We start from the raw sequence: 17,695 nt of genomic DNA, 5'->3' as shown, positions 1-17,695 counted from the left end.
GAGAATTTCCAACTACAGAAACTTCAGACCTGTATGAAACAGTTGTGAAACGGAGGTTTTATTTAATATGGATGTTTATTCCTCACACCTGTAGAAAAAAGAAAAAATATAAACCACCAAAACCCAAGCAATACAAAACCATCTAAGGTCCTTGGTGCTTTAACACATTTATCCATGCAAGGCCTCCGTACAGTTGGTAACTGACACAGAAAAACGTATGAGTAGGGGAGCTTAGGGGACTTACCAAAGTTTGCAGTGAAATTCTGAAAGAAGCAGAATTACAGCCCCTAAACCTAATGCTACTGTTTTAACACCCGAGCACGCTTCTACTGTCAGATGCAGTCTGTTCTCTATGTGGGCTGCCTTACCAGGCAAGCTTCTCGGTGATTTTCCTGCTATTTACAGACAATTGATACATTTTGGAATTCAGATGCTGCAAATTCTATTTTAAATTGTGGGAGCAAGTTCACGTCATAGATCGTTCTGTCCCTCCCCTGTACAGATTTCTGCCATCCTGCTCTTTTCTCAAATACATCCTCCCAGCACAGAATCTCAGCCCGGTCCTCTCCACTGCTTAAAACTACTGCAAGTTCCTCTCTATTCTCTCTGATCCTGTTGTTCTTCATCCCTGCCCCGCTCTGTCCACACCTCACTGTATGATTTCTTCTAGACAGCTGAATTGCCTAGGCACAAATGGCACAAACACCGAAAGCACTGTGCGTGTACAGCCTTTGTCAAAAGGGCTAATGGATACGTACATGTATATACACTTAAATTTTGAACATATACTTAACTAATTTAATAAACTAATTATCAGAGCACCGGTGAGGTGAGGAGCCAAAGCACTCGAGAGAAACAATGACTGCATACACATGGCACTGCAGACTATTCAGATGTAACAAATACAAGGTGGAGAAAAACTAAGTTAATTCTTAGCCTGTCCTTACTGAAAGGAGTAGGAGGGTCTAAAGGCCCAAAACTTAGTGCTTCTAGGTAAAGTAGTTCCCAGGAAAACACAAACCACAACGGGAAATGCTCTCAGACTTAGCAACAGGGGGTTATAGCACCTTTCCCATCTTCAGGTGGTCTTCCTGAACTTTTTAGATAGTTGTCTTTTTGTCATCTATTTCGTGAAGCAGATAAAAGGAACAGTGGGGTTTACAGCACTGGCAAAAGCTTTGATACTCCAAACATCACAAATGCCTACAAAAGTGAAATGAACTTGTGCTATTTTTTTTTAAGTACCCTAAACAAATAAAGAATTTTCTCTTTTTAACTGTATTACAATGCAATTTTCAAAAGCACTAAAATGCTTTTCCACCATTTCCAAGCCTACTGGAAAACAACTGCACATAATGCTTCAACAGGAAAAAAACAAACCAAAACTGATTTTACTGTAGGTATGTCAGCAAGAAGCACCAGGAAGGTATGTCTCCTTCCCCAAGAACTTATGGGTCCATGGAATACTACTTCTGTAACAGAAAGCTAGAGGGATGATCTGTCCCTAATTAACAAATATTTTTAGTTTTTAAATAAGAAAAGCGTGCACAAAGAAAACACAGAATGAATTAAAAGGCTGAACTAAAAAAAAAAAAAAAAAAAAAAAAAGGGAAAAAAAAGAAAGAAAAGGAAAGATAGATGTCTGGGATTTGCCAAACTTCATGATCAAAGTTTGGTAACGAGAAAAGCGTTTCAGGGGTTCGAAGTCTTAATAATCAAGGAATATAGCATTTGGATTAAATGTGGACTCAAGGAAAAAAAAAAGGTCAAAAAACTCCAACACATTCAAGATGCTAGAGAGCAAAGAGGGTTCAAGTTAGTTTGTGGAAATAGAAGCAGATTAAATATCTAGAAATAGTTTAATGAGCCACTATATACATGTGGAAGTGTTTCCATTAAATACTTATCTTTAACCACAAGCCAACCTCTGCAATGTGTGCACCCTACTTCTGGTTGGTTACGAAAATAATTTTTTGATGCTTCTTGAACTCTAATTTGCTGGGGGTGGGGAGTGGTAAAAGATTCCAAGTTCATCTTCATGCTGTTTTAAAACCCTAACCTTCAAGCAAGAGCTTGATCTATGGGAAACAGCTGCAGAAAAGTAAATCTCCCTTTGAAAAAGTCCAGAATGTATTTTTGTTGAGTATGTTTTGAAGTCATGGTAGGAAAATTAGGGAAAATTGTAAATCTGCTTGCAAATCTGGTCATGTCTAACTCAAAGATTAGGGGAAAGATTCCAATTTAATAGTAAGACCATGACAAGCCTAGTTAAGCATGCTCTAGGACAGAGCAGATGGGGCCCTTTGCTCACCTCCACGCGTTTTGGATTTATTGCATGCACCCAACACGTTTCATATTAGACACCCCTTGACTGTGTACTTGAGACAGCAGGGTTCAGTATGCACTTCCTCTGCAGACCAATATATTATTCTAAATTGAGCTAAACTGTTTCCGTTTCATGAGTGATATAAAGTTCAGATTTGAGTTTTTAGGCAGCAGATCTCCCATCGTTCACCAGATTTTTTTCTTCATATTAGGAAAAGTAAGCCTTAAAAAAACCAAAAGAATCGAAACAAAACCAACAACAACAACAAAAAAAACCCAAACCCCAACTGTCTTACTGAATGTAATTTTGAATTTTGTTCCGTTTTGCTTAAACAAAATAAATTTATATTATTGTAATAGCTTACTTGAAGAATGGATTCGATCACCTCATGTTTAGGACTAACATACATTTAAATTATGGCTTTGGCTTATGATTTCATCTGAAGAGGACTGCTGAGAATGCAGGTGTCAATTTATATTTTAAGACTGCGCTTTACTAAAATTCTACCTAGAAAAAATGGAAAGCATTTCATAGAGCCAAGGAAGAGAGGAACATAAGCATTAATAAATATCTACTGAAAATGCTAAAACACCACCCTGCTCTTTTGGTTACTTTGATATGTCCATTGATCAGGATTTACCAGTTACTGTAATTGCATTTACTATTAGAAATATCAGGTTAGCACATTTTCTTATCTGAGATTTGTGTGTATAATAAGAGGAAATAGTTGGGGTATTCCAGGTACAGGAATTGGTAGGACCTGACTTTTTAACTATAAGCAACAAACTTAATTCGACATGCCGGTTGACAGAAAGCCGTAAATACTAAACCATTGCAACAACTGGAAGAACAGACCTACAAGTTGCAAAGTTTTTCCCTAGAGTTGGACGAGTCAATGGTAGTCAGAAAAAGTACACAGTCCTACAAATTGGCCCCTGTCCATTCGCAGCTAATATGACCTGCAGTACTCTTAATGTTGTGTTTCCTAGATGCCTTGCATACTGCTGCCATTGCTTTTAAAATAATGCCAGCAAGAAGACTCTGCTTACTGAAATGAGGTTCTGGAACGTATGATGCATAAATGGACAAGTCACTCTAAAATTGGCTTCTTTATTGTCAAGTTGCTTTCTATACAGAATTTTCATATTTTATCTTTTAGATGGCACCCTCAAGATGCCTCCTCTTAAAAGTCACGTTCCAAAAAAATCTGAACAGTAAAAACATACACTAAAACTGTATATGCCCATTTATATAGTCTTTCATGTCAAGTAAAAATTATAAAGCCAGTTCTGCTGTACTTCAAAGCCCAATAAAAGGGCCAATTTGAGAATATTCTCTCAGACTGTATAAAAATTATTTTTTAAAGTGTTTGAGGAAAAAAAATATACAAAGGCTACGGAAATGCAGAAGAAATTATCAAACACCTGGCCTACAGAGCTCAAATCTGTAGCTTTCCATGAAGTATTAATAAGAAAGTGATTTACACATCATCTTCAAAAGAATGTTTAATATATCCTTTGTTTCCATCTAAACATGATCATGATGTTATATGTTAAATAGATGTTAAATAAAATAGCTTTCTGACCCACCCTTCATATAGCATCCCTGATAGTACTTTAGTTACTGTATATAAATTCCATCGGGGAATGAAAGAAAGTCCTTATGATCTGGTAACCCAGTCAACGACAACGTACAGTATTTTGCAGTAAAAACACTGGTTAGACCCCTTCTTTTATTAATTGCCTTCTGAATGTGTGGCCCAGCAAAGCTGTGCATGCACAACCTTTCCAGTCAGGAAAGATCGCAAAGGAAGTTTAGCCAAGGCCTCAGTAGCTATTCCACAAAAACTAATTAATAATTCCCTATCCAGGAATGTTTAGCTGCCACTTAAAGCTTCCCTTTCATATAAGAAATGTCTCAGTTTCCCCCCACGCTGCTACTCTATATCCTCACAAATACAGAAAAGGGAGGCGCACCCACACCACTGTGCCAAAGGACCTCACATAGTCACACTGGGTCTGTTCACGATGGACATACTTCAGAGCACAGACGTACTTAAGAGTCCCGTTCTTTTACACAAGATTGATTGCAGTGCACAGGATCGGGTGAGGTAACTAAGAACAAGGAATGGTATATGTTTTTTAAGATTGCCCACAAATGTATTGCTTGTAGGAAGTAAACTGTTTTCCTGTCGCAGCACTCTCCAAACTATTAAGCTGCAACAAGGTCTTTTACCATCTCATACCAACACACTCTTCACGCCAGTCCCTCTGCTGCCTTCTCCTGGTCTCTCCTCGCCCAGGGTGTGTGCTCCCTCTCTTCCCTCTGCTTCTTCCTCGGCTGCCCAACCACTTACCAGAACCAGCCACAGCTGCACCTTATCTACATCAGCCAGTCCCCGCCCCTGAACCCAGCCCACAGCTGTATGTTATCAATCCTAATTAACCCAGCTTCATTCCTCTACATTTTCCTATTTGTTGGAAGATAAAAGTGAAAGGTAAAAGTGAAAAGACTGTTCAGGCCAACAAGTCAGAAGCATGACAGGTCACACTAGGGACACTCCATGGAAGATACCTTCCAAGTCACAAACACATAAACAGGGAACACCGCAACTGCTCTCACTCTTCAAAGATTGTGTCTGTCAAGCCAAGTCACAAAACAGGTAAACATGATGTTGTCAGAAGCACTGTTCATGTTTTGAGTCATACGATTTATAACTACATTTGTTTAAACAAAAATGATAACCTAGAGAAACACAAGCCAAAAGAGAAAGTAACAGATTTTGTGCTAACAAAACTTTGCCACCATTCTTGCTTCATTTATTTCAATGGAAAAACCTTAAGTGTGTGAGCTCAGCTGCTCAAGTAAATTAACTGAATTTAATTTTCTTTTTTTAATCCTCTACACTTGAGGCATTGGGACTCACTCTTGGAGTATGACAGCTCTGTTTATTATGATCTTAGTATAATCCCACTAGTAGAAGAAAACCTATGTTTGAATACATACAAGAAAAAGTGTAGCAGAATGAGAGAAGCGTTATGTCTAAAATCGTTGACCAAGAGATCATCCACAGATTGTCATAATGGTTGAAACTTCAAGAACCATGGTACTAGAAAGCTGTAAGACTGCTACAGTCAGCACACATAATACATAGCCACTCTGTAATGCAACCTCAGGAACCAGATTTATTTTTGTTGCTGAACAGAACAGACACAGATTCTCACAGTTTCTCAGGAAGACTGTATTAAGAATAGAAAAAGGAACCAGCATCTACAAATACACGGATGGGACAGATACAGCTCAGCTTCTCACAAGACCTGGGGAAATCCTGCTTATGGCCTGGAGCCTGACATGAACTAGCAATTCTGACTGCACAGACAGAAAAGGCTCAAAAGGAGTATTGCCTTTCTTAGCCATGAAGCAAAACATTGGGAAAAAAAGTTCCCCAAAATACACTGGAAGAGGGCAGGGTAGGAGGAATTTATTATACACTCTAGCCAGTTCTCATGTTTTCCTAAATAAGCAAAGTCCTAAATGAAAGGAAGGTGTCTTAATTAACATTGTGTCATTTTCTCTGTTTTCAACAGCAAATTCACCTTCTTAGCCCTCGAAAATTACCAAGCATCAAGTAGAAGTCTCCTTGGTGAAGCGGTATTGCTAATCCAGGTGTCTCTATGTCCCACGCTACCTTCAAGCCTACGTGCCAAACAGCTGGGTCTCTTCCCTTCAGTTTTTGTTCGTTACTTTCTTCCATGGCTGAACCTTTAAAGAGAGAGGGAAAAACACCACAAAGACAACAGACAAGGTGGGAACCATAAAATACAAAATCTGCTCTAACAATACAGACTTAACAATATCCCACATTGGTACAATCTTAATAGGCTTAAACTTTTTATAATCTCCATCTGGTACAATCACCATCTCCAAATCCAGAAGTATGTAATAGGTAAAAAAAAAAAAAAAAAAAAAAAAAGCCATATGAGATGAAGAATTTTTTATAACCAAGTGTAAGATTAAAACTTCACGTTAACTACAAAGTAAAAGCAAATCAAGGCAAATTTTATAATGGACTCACGCTTTTCTGAAGTTCTCGAGTACATGCAATGGGAGTTTTAGTTAATCTTCACTCAATCATTTTTTTTACTTTTTAAAACATTACTAAAAACACAAGCATAGAAGAAAAAAAAATAAAATGCAGCAACACTGATATAAAGCCAGACAACTTTCGAAAGAATTTCAAGTCAGAAGCTGCCAAAGCACTCCATAAACAATTTCATTTGTTTACATACTTGCAATTTCACCAAATCATAAACTGAGGTAAAGTAAGGTAAAATAATGGGCACAAACCGCCATCTAGACCAAAGCTGAATGCATCTCAGAATCGTATCTGTCATTCCTTCCTCAAAATTATTAGTCAAGCATGCTAGATAACATGTTCAATAGCCAACGAAGCTTCAATACATTTGTCACAACATTTTTCTTATCATTAAGCAACATGAAAATGTTGAGCTTGGGGAAAAAAATAATCCACTGCATAGAAATAGTATTTAGAGCTTAATCCCTCAGAACTATTTTCATAAGCTTACTTCACTGCAGTATAAATTGAAAGATACAGTCAGCATTTATAACAAGGTATTGGGGAGCTATGGTATAACAGCTTTATGGCTAAAGTAACAGACCATTTTGAGAGAGGAAGGATGAAGTTTTAAAGAAGCAGTTGGCACAGGACAGCAGTGAATGGTTAGAAGTCATCAACTATGTAGCATGCCTAATTGTTGCTTAGGAGTTAGCGACTGTGTGTGTCCATTTCACCGTCCATTTCAAATGTGCTTTCATGTTATTATTTTTAAAACTTTTGTCTTCATCTAATTCCAGAATAAAAATGCCAAAGAGATCACTCTTATTATAACACGCACACATAAAGAGTGACCTTGAACTCACACTTTCAAAATACTCAAGTCAATCACCTCACATGGCTACTGCAATGTTCAGTTAGTTGGGAATAGCCTTTCATAATTAATAAATTGTCTTAATTTTCTATGTCGGTTAAATACTGCCGAAATTCACGAAGCGGAGAGCCAAACCCTTTTAAAAACCCAAACTAAACTTCTTAGTTAAAACTCCTACAGTAAATTCCCTGCCTCGATGGCTGCAGCTCTCACGCAGCCGAAGCCTTGGCTCGGGAGCAGCTCTAGGCCTTTCTATCAGAGAGCACACAAATGAGAAAACAAGAGCTAGCAAACACTCAGAAAAATCAATACTAAAGTCTTCAAGGGGCTTTCATATTTTCTGCCCTGTTCAGATAAATTGTAACTTAATTTAAGAAAAATGTTTTCTGAAAACTGCAAATAGGATGGCTTTCAAGGCATTTTTAATGCAATACATCATGGATATTATAAAAAGAGGTAACCTTTCTGGGTTAACTCTCTCTGTTATGCTGCTTTCCCATTCACTTTGGCAGCAGCACTGCTCACAATATGGCACCAATAAAATATAGAACTACAATCAGAGACAGCAATTTCAATCAAAGTTTCCTGGGGTCTCCTCATAAATCCAGCACCTCTGGAATGTGCTCGTTAAAATGACTTATTTTTTGCAGTTTGATAAATTTTTTATTGCTTAAGTACAGAGTTCAAATGTAGCTCACAGTCTCCTTTTCTCCATATTCTCAATTATTGCACCTTATAATTATCAGCAGCAATTGAAACTGATTGCTCCTACCATGTTATTTTGGTAACAAATGGAAGCAAGCTGCTACTAGCTTTTAAATGCAAGCTATTTTGAAAGTGAGAGCAAGGGGGAAAAGAAAAAAAAAAAAAAAGACACCTTAATATTTGTGGTATCTCTCTAGGTAGCACTGACAAACGTTTACACAACAAGAAGTTGTTACTAAATTCTGTCACACCTCAGGCATGACTGAAGGCTGTCTATTGATTGGTATAATTACAGTTCTCATTTAAGTGAAAACATTTGGAGGAATCTAAACCATAGTTATATATCAGGGTAAATCATGTGGATCTTGCACACATACACAGAACCTTAAAAACATGTATTTATTTTGGGGTAGACCACACAGAAATGGTCAAATGTAGGCATATTCAATGGAAATATAATAAAACTATCTGAGAATTTAAATTCTGTGCATTCAAGACTTACATAATTTGGCTGGCAAGAAACCTTTACGCTTGGCACACGAAATGAAATGGTGAAAGCAGGTAACCAGCTTACCACAACATAACAACGATACCTCATCAAACCTGTAATTAAGGTAGAACCATGAAAGAGAGAATGTAGCTGCAGAAAATTGGCCGCAACATTATGCTTCTAACTAGACAGCTCCAATTTCAGAGATGTTCCAGCTCTAAGACCTGATCTTATCACGTTTGGGTCATGGTTAGGTTCAGAACAACATGAAACTTGTTTTCCTGGACCTAGTTTGGTTACTGTTCCACAGCACGGAAAGTAACAGTAGCCTTGAAAGGTTTCTTTCCTATCCGGTGCCAAAATCTTCAAGAAGAGTTCTAAGAGGTTTTTTTATACTCTGAAACCTGAATGTTCTCTATTCAAGTCAAATTGTAACGTCAAACTATACCCTAAATGTACCTGACTTCCAAAGATGACAGAATAACCGCCAACACATGGCTAAAACCAAGGACTGTAAACATCTACTTTGCCACTAAATCCAACTGACCATTTTTATGTAGATATATATTTTTTAATTATTTTTTTTTTTTTGGTTACAGATGGACTGATTTTTCCAGAATTTAAAGGCATTTGGGTACATATTCAGTGATTAATGAAATATATACATTATTACTGTCTTCCATAGCAATTTATATGTATATTATATGCCCATATATGTGTATATAGATACGTATATATGTAAAAAAGTTTGGAAGATTTGCCAAACATTGTTCGTACCAATTAATACTTGAAATACTGTGTCCAAATATATCAAGAACAAAAGCACTGAAGTAAGAAAAAAGAATATTCTGTCATCCCCCTCATTCCTGAGAGACTTCATTTAATCAAATCAGTGAGAGGATGGTTAAAAAAAATCCACAGCAGTTAAGTCAAATGACAGTTTCTTTTTAGAAAACAGAGATTCAAATGTATTATAATAAAAGTAATTGGATCACTAAAAATTTGTGATTCTCTCACAATCTCATTCCAACTGGCCAGAACCTGCAAGTCACAGATGTGACCGTTTCACTCTCATATTCATTTCTTAAGTAGTAATACATATTTTTCTACATACCATTTCTATTTTTTTCAACGAGCAATATTTCTACTACATTACTGACATTAGAAATCATACAATATAATTGTTCTCATCCTGTACAAATGCCTACTCCATGACTTTTATCCATTAATCAGTACATAAAGAGAATTATTGGTTAACTACAAATTTAGATTTACTTCAATTTTGAAACACTTTTGCAGTTTCAGGTTGTTTTGTTGTTTTTTTTTAACCTGGTGAAGAAAGATACATCTGTAGTTAATCCCAACTATTTTTAGTCTCAGTTACTGTAGACTTGAAATAGCCAACAACAGCTTTAGTGCTACGGTATTGCTTCATTTTATTTTATTCTTATTACACATCACAGTGTAAAAAAATCCAAACAGCATTTTACAAAACCCCCCAAACATAACAGCTCCTCCATGATCAGTCCTTACTGCAACCAGGTTTGTTAAACCTTTCAGCATCACCTTGTCAGTGAACAGAGCCAGTTGCTTAGTACTTCAGGAGATTTACAGAGCAAGTAGGCATTAAGCAAGACGACAAATGAGAAACGGTAAAGAATCTAGAGAAAACTACTTATCTAAGCTCAAACGTACTTTGTGGGAAATCCAGGTAAAAGAAAGTTGGATGTTTCCCATGACTAAATTATTTTCCATCTCCTTTAGGTTGGTAACTGAAACAAGTCTTTACTTCAAAGAACATCTTTAGAACCAACTAGTGCTCTGCTAAGCAATAAAACTTCCTACAAAACTTACAAAGACCTGAGGGAAAACTGTTCATTAGGAATTTTTCATGGATAAAATCCAATTTTTGAAAATGCCCTTATTCCACCAGTGTTTGGATTGCAGTTCACTTTCATAAATAGAGCAGGAAATAAAAATGAGTTATTAGCTTACCGTATTGAAATCCTGAAAAAAGTTTTTACCTTAATGCTCTCATGTGATAGGATATTTGTAAGCTAATTTTTAATTAAAAATCCTAAATTGGTCAAAATTTGGAATTCCTGTTCCATGGTAAATTCCAAAAAGTAAATTACTTCCAAACAGCATTAGTGACAGTACAATTTAACACACATTCCCTAATGTCTTCAGTTCTGCGTATGAACCATGACTACCACTCATGCACTTTCATGCAGTGCACACATTAAAAGAAAAATTCCCCAATTTTTGCGTGGGCCTATTCTCATCACCTGATAACCTACTTTTAACCTAGTGTAATCTAATGTGTTTTATTTTAATGTAAATAAAAGCAAATACTATTCAGATGAGCATTAGGCAAAACGTCTATCTTATTTTGTTGTTAGATATGTACCTCATTTGAAGTTGCTTTGAAACAGTTTGACACTGGAAACAAGAACATAAACAGTGAGGCTAATTAGAGTATCAGCTCTTTCCAGTATCTTTATGTTTGCTCTCAAATTTCTTTTCCAGCATATTAAAAACTGCTTCTACAGCAATTAATACTGATCAAAGTTTCAAACATTAATTTTTCATTATGGCATCAAACACTGAACAAGCAAACAAGCAAATAAAGTTGTTTCACTTACAGCAGTATCTGTTTTAATACTATTTAATCAAATAAGTAGGTACCAAACAAATAGTGATATAAAAATGCAAATTAAAGTAAAAAGAAAACCATATAACCCGGGTTAGGTAATTCCCGAGTCCAGCAAATAGCTGCCATAGTGCAGTAAGGTTACTCGACTCGTAGGACTTCTGCTGTTCAAACCCTGGAAACCTGGGGATTCTGCATTTGTGGCAGGATGGACTGGTCCTAGCGATGAAGCTCTGGAAGCCCAAGGTTTCCCACGCTACAGGCTGCCACAGATCCTCAGTGTCTGCAGTACCAAGAGAGCGGTGAGAATTTGAGGGATAGAGCACTGGGGGGAGGGGAAGAGTGCAAAACCTAGCAGAAAAGAGAATCAAGCTACTTTTAACAAAAACCCAACATGCTTCATTTGTGATTTGTGTTTGAATTTCTCACAGAATCAGTGTTTTCTTCCAGAAAATTACTAATCTATGTAATCGCCATCTTGTAAGGAAAAATTGTTTCATCAAAAAAAATTCTGACCACCTCTACTCTTTTTATTATCTATTCTGTAACGATTCTGTGATGGTCATTACACACTACAGTGAGAGTTTTGCGCTAACTCAATACTAAATGAATTAATGGAGTAACTATTAATAAAAGGTACTGGCATGAAAAGCAAATATATTTATGGCAAACGGGAAAAGGAGTCAAGATACAACTCTACAAAGATTTAACAATGATCTTCAAAAAGACGTGGAGCTTCCTCATGCTTCACAGTTATGGAGAGCTTGGTACGAGATACAGTAAATATTGACATAATTTTGAGTTGAAATATCTTTGTGAACCACAGAAACCACCAACACACTGAAGTGATACGCAACTGGAAAGAATTATAAGCACTGATAAGCTTTTAACCACCAGCATTTGAAAGCTATAAACAGGAAATCAGAAGAGCAAAAAAGACAATCTGTTTCTCTAAAATCAAGTAGACTATTTACTCCTTTTGGATATGCCGAGTAGAAAACTTCAACACACAAGTATTTACTGTCACTTTAATTACAATGCTGTATTCATAAACTATAAACAAGTTCCATTTCCTCCCATTTATGAGTAAGTAGGCCAACTATAAATACAGCTCCACCTGAGGGATATGCAACAACAACCACAACCTGGACACAGACAGATGTGTGAACTGGTTTCACACAGAGGTAGGCTGCAGGACGTTTGCTGGTGATGCTCAGGGAGACACGCAAGGCACCTTAAACTCCCTCTACAGTTCATTAAACCAACTTCAGCCACGCTCAAGAGCTATCAAGCAGAATTCAATTTTGTTCAGATTTAGATCTGACTTCATAAATAATTTTCTTCCCCAAACAGTGTCTTTTACATTATCTCCAGCTACACTGAGTTTTTAATATTGCCACCTCCTGCTAAGAGCGTCCCCCCATCAATAAATAATCAAATTTCAATTTGATCAAAACCTTTTGGAATCATTGCAAAGATACAAAAATTCCAAGTAGTAATTTTTAATTTTTTCCGCAAACATAAATGACAGAACAATCAAATTATTCACTGGAAAGCTCTCAGCGTTTTGAAGTTTTCATGGCATTCTTTAAATCCTTCAGGAAAAAATATAAACCCTTAAGTATAAATGTATGGAAAAAAATGTTTGTGGCAAAAAGATTAATTACATATAAATATCAGAATAATTTTTCATCTAAATGTATAAAATGCATCTTTCTACCCTTGACAATTAAATTTTGCATAGAATTTGCAGTGGTTTTAGATATAGGTACAAATTATACTATTTTAACTTGCTGAACTTGAAGTAACAAAATCAAATGACAAGCTATGAATAAACATAGCAGCTTTCTTTGTCGTTAATTTATAGCACTCCAAACTTAAAGGGACTGATTTTTTCCCCTCCACAAGCAAGTTTTACGTTCAAGTAAAAAGTTTTAAAATGTATTATAATAAAATCTCAGGCACAGTATTATTATTTCAAGTTCATGGTTATGTTTTTAATGTAAAATGTTACTGAAAAATATTTATCTACAGTACTACTGAAAAATAATAAATTTATCAGATATAAAACATCAACATCTTTGGAAAATAGGACAGAAAAAAGCTTATGAAAAAAAAGACACTTCTACTGGTCCTGGTCAGGGAATCTCTTCTATTCAGTTTGCTGAGCCAGCTGATATTTTATGTTCAGAAAAATGTAAATATAACGATTTCAGCTGAATATTAAGTAACAAAGTGATCCATAGTTTCAAAACTAACAAGAGAATGCACATGAAAGCATAAGCTATTGTTTTTACATTATAGTCTTTAGCCAAAACCTACCAAAGTCAACATCAATTCTTCCCGCGTTTGAAGCAAACATCAAAGGACTTTTGGAAGGACCAAAAATCAGTTGTGAATTACGAAACATAACGGACCATTTGCAAATTCAAATCAAGCATCTAGATTCTAATCTTATGTTTGCAAAACTGGAAGCCATTAAAAAAATATTCAAGGGTTTGTTCATTGTTAGGAAAAAAATAAACGAAAATCCTCATGTTTCTTAAATGAAGATATAAAAAGGAAAGGTACTTTAAACTAAAAATGAAATATTTAATGACTCTTCCAGTACCCTTTTTTTTCCCCCCAATACTGCATTTAAATGGTTTTTAAAGAACTAAGAGCCTGCAAAGCCTGTCAGACAGCAGGTCTTTTAATGGAAAACTTCCACCCTTCTCAACTTACAGAAACGTTGGCAAGTCCTCCACCAAACATGCATTAGCAGTACAGCATGCCTAGACAAAACGTATATGCTTCCAAGTAAATACAGCAATACTTTTATACAAAACCAATTAAAAATGATCTTTACAAAGAAAGAAGAGTAGTAAAATAAGCACCAAGAACAAGCAAGTCTGTATATGATAAATAACACAATAGAGACTGTGATCTCAACTACAATGACACATTTCACAGGACAGAAAAATATGCATGTGTCAATCCAAAATAGGTATTTGATGGCTTTTGATTTCCTGGCTCTTAGTAAGAAAGTTAATCATACCATTTTTTAAATCTACTTAGAGAACAACTGATAAACCAGCTGCAGTACACACAGGTATATTTTGTACAGCTTTTAGTAGAAATAAAGATAGGGCTTCGATACAAGAAGTACCACAATGTATTCAGAAGTACATGACAAATCCAGACTAGCGCGCAGGTGTGCTTATGCACGGACACCCAAGGAAGCACAAGAGAGCTTCCAGGATTTAAGATATTTCTATCACTAGTCAACTCCTACCTCCCAGAACTCACCTTCACAGCTGTAACTGTACACAGCTACCGTTGACCTTTTAACCAGATTCTCGTCATGATGCCAGCTCACTGCCATGTTCCCCATTCCAAAATAAGGTTCTTGTTTCAAGTACAGCATTTGTAGCGGATCCATATAATTTAATAAAGTCAAGTTATAAGCTGTTCTGTTCTTTAGACTTATGTAGTCATCCTCTGGTACACAACAACTGCTTTGATCCTTTGAAATGGACCCTGTCTCTGTAATAGAAGTAGCAAAATTTTTCTCTCCATCTAGTCTAGTAGTATCTTTAATTTCCTTGGTCTCAAACAAATTTTGTTCTTGTAATGCTTTGACTGCTTCAATATGCAAGTAGTCATTAAGTCTGATTAATGCATTACAAGCATCACGTATCTGAGGATTGCAATAGTTTATATCATAACCTTCAGTAGGCCAAGGAACTGTAAATAATCTTGTGTTCAAGTATTTGTAAGTGCATCCTGGGTTTCCAATTAAAATACGAGACACTGGGGTAACAAAATCTTTTCCTTTGATCCTTACAAGATCTTGAAAGAAACAATCGTGTTTTCGCAAGGTCAGAAAGCTTTCTTGTACCATTTGATGGAGCTCTTCAGGTACTGTATCAGATTTTCTGAAAACCAGGTTGGAATATTTGGTCTTCCACTAAAGGAGAAAAAAAACAAAACAACGAAACAACAAAAACAGTAAAAGAATTATTCTTTTTATAGGAACCAAAGTATTTCATACATTCAAGAACAGACAAAACTAAGTTGACAAGTTATCAAGCATGAGTCTAGAATATGGTGAAGAAATAGATGCCAGTATTTGTTACTTTACTTTCATATTCTAATATATTGCACAAGCTGTGGATATGTACCAGTGGCCTGTAGCCAGAGAGTACCTCCAGGTCAAATCTCAAAATGAATAAATAAAATTGAAGATTCTGGCAGAAATCAATAGAACATATAAGCTCCCCTGTTGAATCTGTAGATAATGCTACCTTTAAGTATAGAAACAACAGAATTTTCAAACACTAGCAAAGCCACTCCTCTTTTTGCAATGGCTGCAAAGACCATCCTGTTTCATTCTGATATATGGAATTCTAGAAGGCTACATGGTAAACTGAATTAATTTTCTATAACAACATTTGAGCAAAAATAACAAAATGAAAATGTACATTTTCAAAAATGGTCAACATTCTGCTGCACTGGCAGGTCTGTCTTCAAAACAGTCCTCAACATAGTGGTCCTTTCTATATTCAGATTCCTCAATGCGTGCCAATTAGCTCTCCTATTTTATATAAAGGTTCCCCTTTTAGGTAAAAGAAAATTTCCAAACTTCTTTTCTTCCTCATCTCCCCACCTAAAATATCCTTTTTCCTCATATCCTCTTCTGACCACACCAGCTCTGGTACCAGTTGGAGTTCAGAATCCAGCAGTGAGTGGAGGCAACAACTCCCAGCAAGGTATAACACTGCTAATCAGCAGTATCTTGCTTTGTATGCAAAATACTGCCTCCCACTCCAGGAAGGCTTGGATAATTTTATTCTGTTAATCTGGTTTTCTAAGGAAGTGAGTATCACACAATCACACCTTTTATTGGTTGCCTGTAAATCTGCTTTAACTACTGCTGAGACTGTTTGGCAAACTGGACAAAGCCTAGAGAATAAGTTCTTAAATAGACTAAGTTCCTATGCATTTCATTAAAAATAATAGATAAATAAATAAAAAAAAAAATCAGATGCAAACTAGCGCCCTTAGTAAGGGAAAGGCTGTAATGTGAGTCTATCAGGTATCAATTAGCATGTGCGAAGCTCAGAACTATTCACTACACTTATTTCCTTTTGCCCAGAAATTAGTCACTTGTCTGGGGAAAGGGTAGATGGATGGTGGTGTGGGGAAATAAGAAAATAATTAAGGTAAACTGAAATCTGAAGGCATTAGGCAATGGGGCAAGAGCACATGGATGCACAAAACTGATGTCTCAAAACTTTACTAAATAATAGCTTACCTTCAAAGAGCTTTTAAAAACCAAATAAAAACCACCAACACAAAAGCATCACACTGACCTACAATCCATCCGTGGGCTCCTTCTGGTACAATGCAAAACTACTTTACTGGTACTATCTACTTCCAAGCCAGACTTGAACCCGCCTTTCAGGAAATTAATTTTAAAATCTAGAAAAGGTGCATTTAAAAAACATAAGCCAGGCCGTAAAGTCAGCATGCACATTTTCTACTGCAGAAAAACAGACTTCTGCATCATAACACATTGTTATCCCACAACAGTGAAGAGGTGGCTTTGTAGGATCATTTGTTTCTACTAAAAAGAGGAACATGAAAGGAAGCGTATTTTAAAACTAATGATTACACATAATAAATCTTAGTTTATAGATAAACCTTGCCACCATTTCTTGTGAATTTTTTACAGTGAAGCTAACTCCCTTTCTTTATACACTCTAATGGTTTAAAAAAAACCTAGCTTCCTAGACAGAGGAAAAAAAACCCTGTAACAGTATCTACAGATAATAATAATTTCTGACAACAGTATTTACATGTTAACTTTAAATACCACAGCTTGAAAACAATCCCAGATATCTGTTTGAAAGTCCCTCTACAATCCCCAGCACAGAACACTGGATCCCAGCTTTCATTAAAAGAAGTGGATATGATAAACGCAATTCGCCTGGTCTTGCCAAAAGGCGGAAACAATTCCTTTCGAGATCCTGAACTGCCCCCTTTGTTTCAATCAGCACTCTGTATCTGTAACCTTTGAGGAGTACAGTGAAAAAATACAAAGAGTAACTACTGAAATCAGTAGCTGCAAATGTGAAGGATTACAACTATAGGCTGCAGTCAGATGTGTGGGTTTATGTTGATGGGAATCATAAGTATTCTTTCACCTTCATACTTAATGACACAACATTATATACGGTGACATAAAGATTATTACTGCATGATTTCTTTCATTATGCAAATTATATTTATAAAAGAAAGAGCACTAACAGTTCTATAGCAGTATCCCATCTTCATACATCTTTAAATAACTCTATATTGAACATATTCGGGTCAGATTCACCAATTATCAATTACATATGTTATTATAGTATCTTTAAAAAGTGACTATTACTACATGTTTTTAAACCATTTAATAGACTGAGTTTCTGACAGCAATCACACATGTGAAATATCAAAAAGAAGGGAGGGAAATAACAATACAACGTGAAACAAATAAATGTCTGAAAACATGCCCTAGAAAGGAAGCACACAGATTGTACAAAGGTAAG

At 36.0% G+C, this 17,695-nt stretch overlaps 1 protein-coding gene across 1 annotated transcript in view; it reads right to left on the bottom strand.

The window, feature by feature from the left end:
- FTO (FTO alpha-ketoglutarate dependent dioxygenase) overlaps positions 1–17,695 on the bottom strand; it is a 259,706-nt gene that overhangs the window by 192,468 nt on the left and 49,543 nt on the right. Inside the window, exons 3-4 of the mRNA XM_040615246.1 lie at positions 14,412–15,072; positions 5,945–6,088 (exon numbers count right to left, since the gene is read on the bottom strand). Coding sequence (XP_040471180.1) covers positions 5,945–6,088; positions 14,412–15,072 — 805 coding nt within the window. The remainder of the gene's footprint in view (positions 1–5,944; positions 6,089–14,411; positions 15,073–17,695) is intronic.

This window comes from Falco naumanni, chromosome 15 (assembly GCF_017639655.2).
Source record: "Falco naumanni isolate bFalNau1 chromosome 15, bFalNau1.pat, whole genome shotgun sequence".
NCBI lineage: Eukaryota > Metazoa > Chordata > Aves > Falconiformes > Falconidae > Falco > Falco naumanni.
This window is presented reverse-complemented; position numbering and strand designations above follow the sequence as displayed.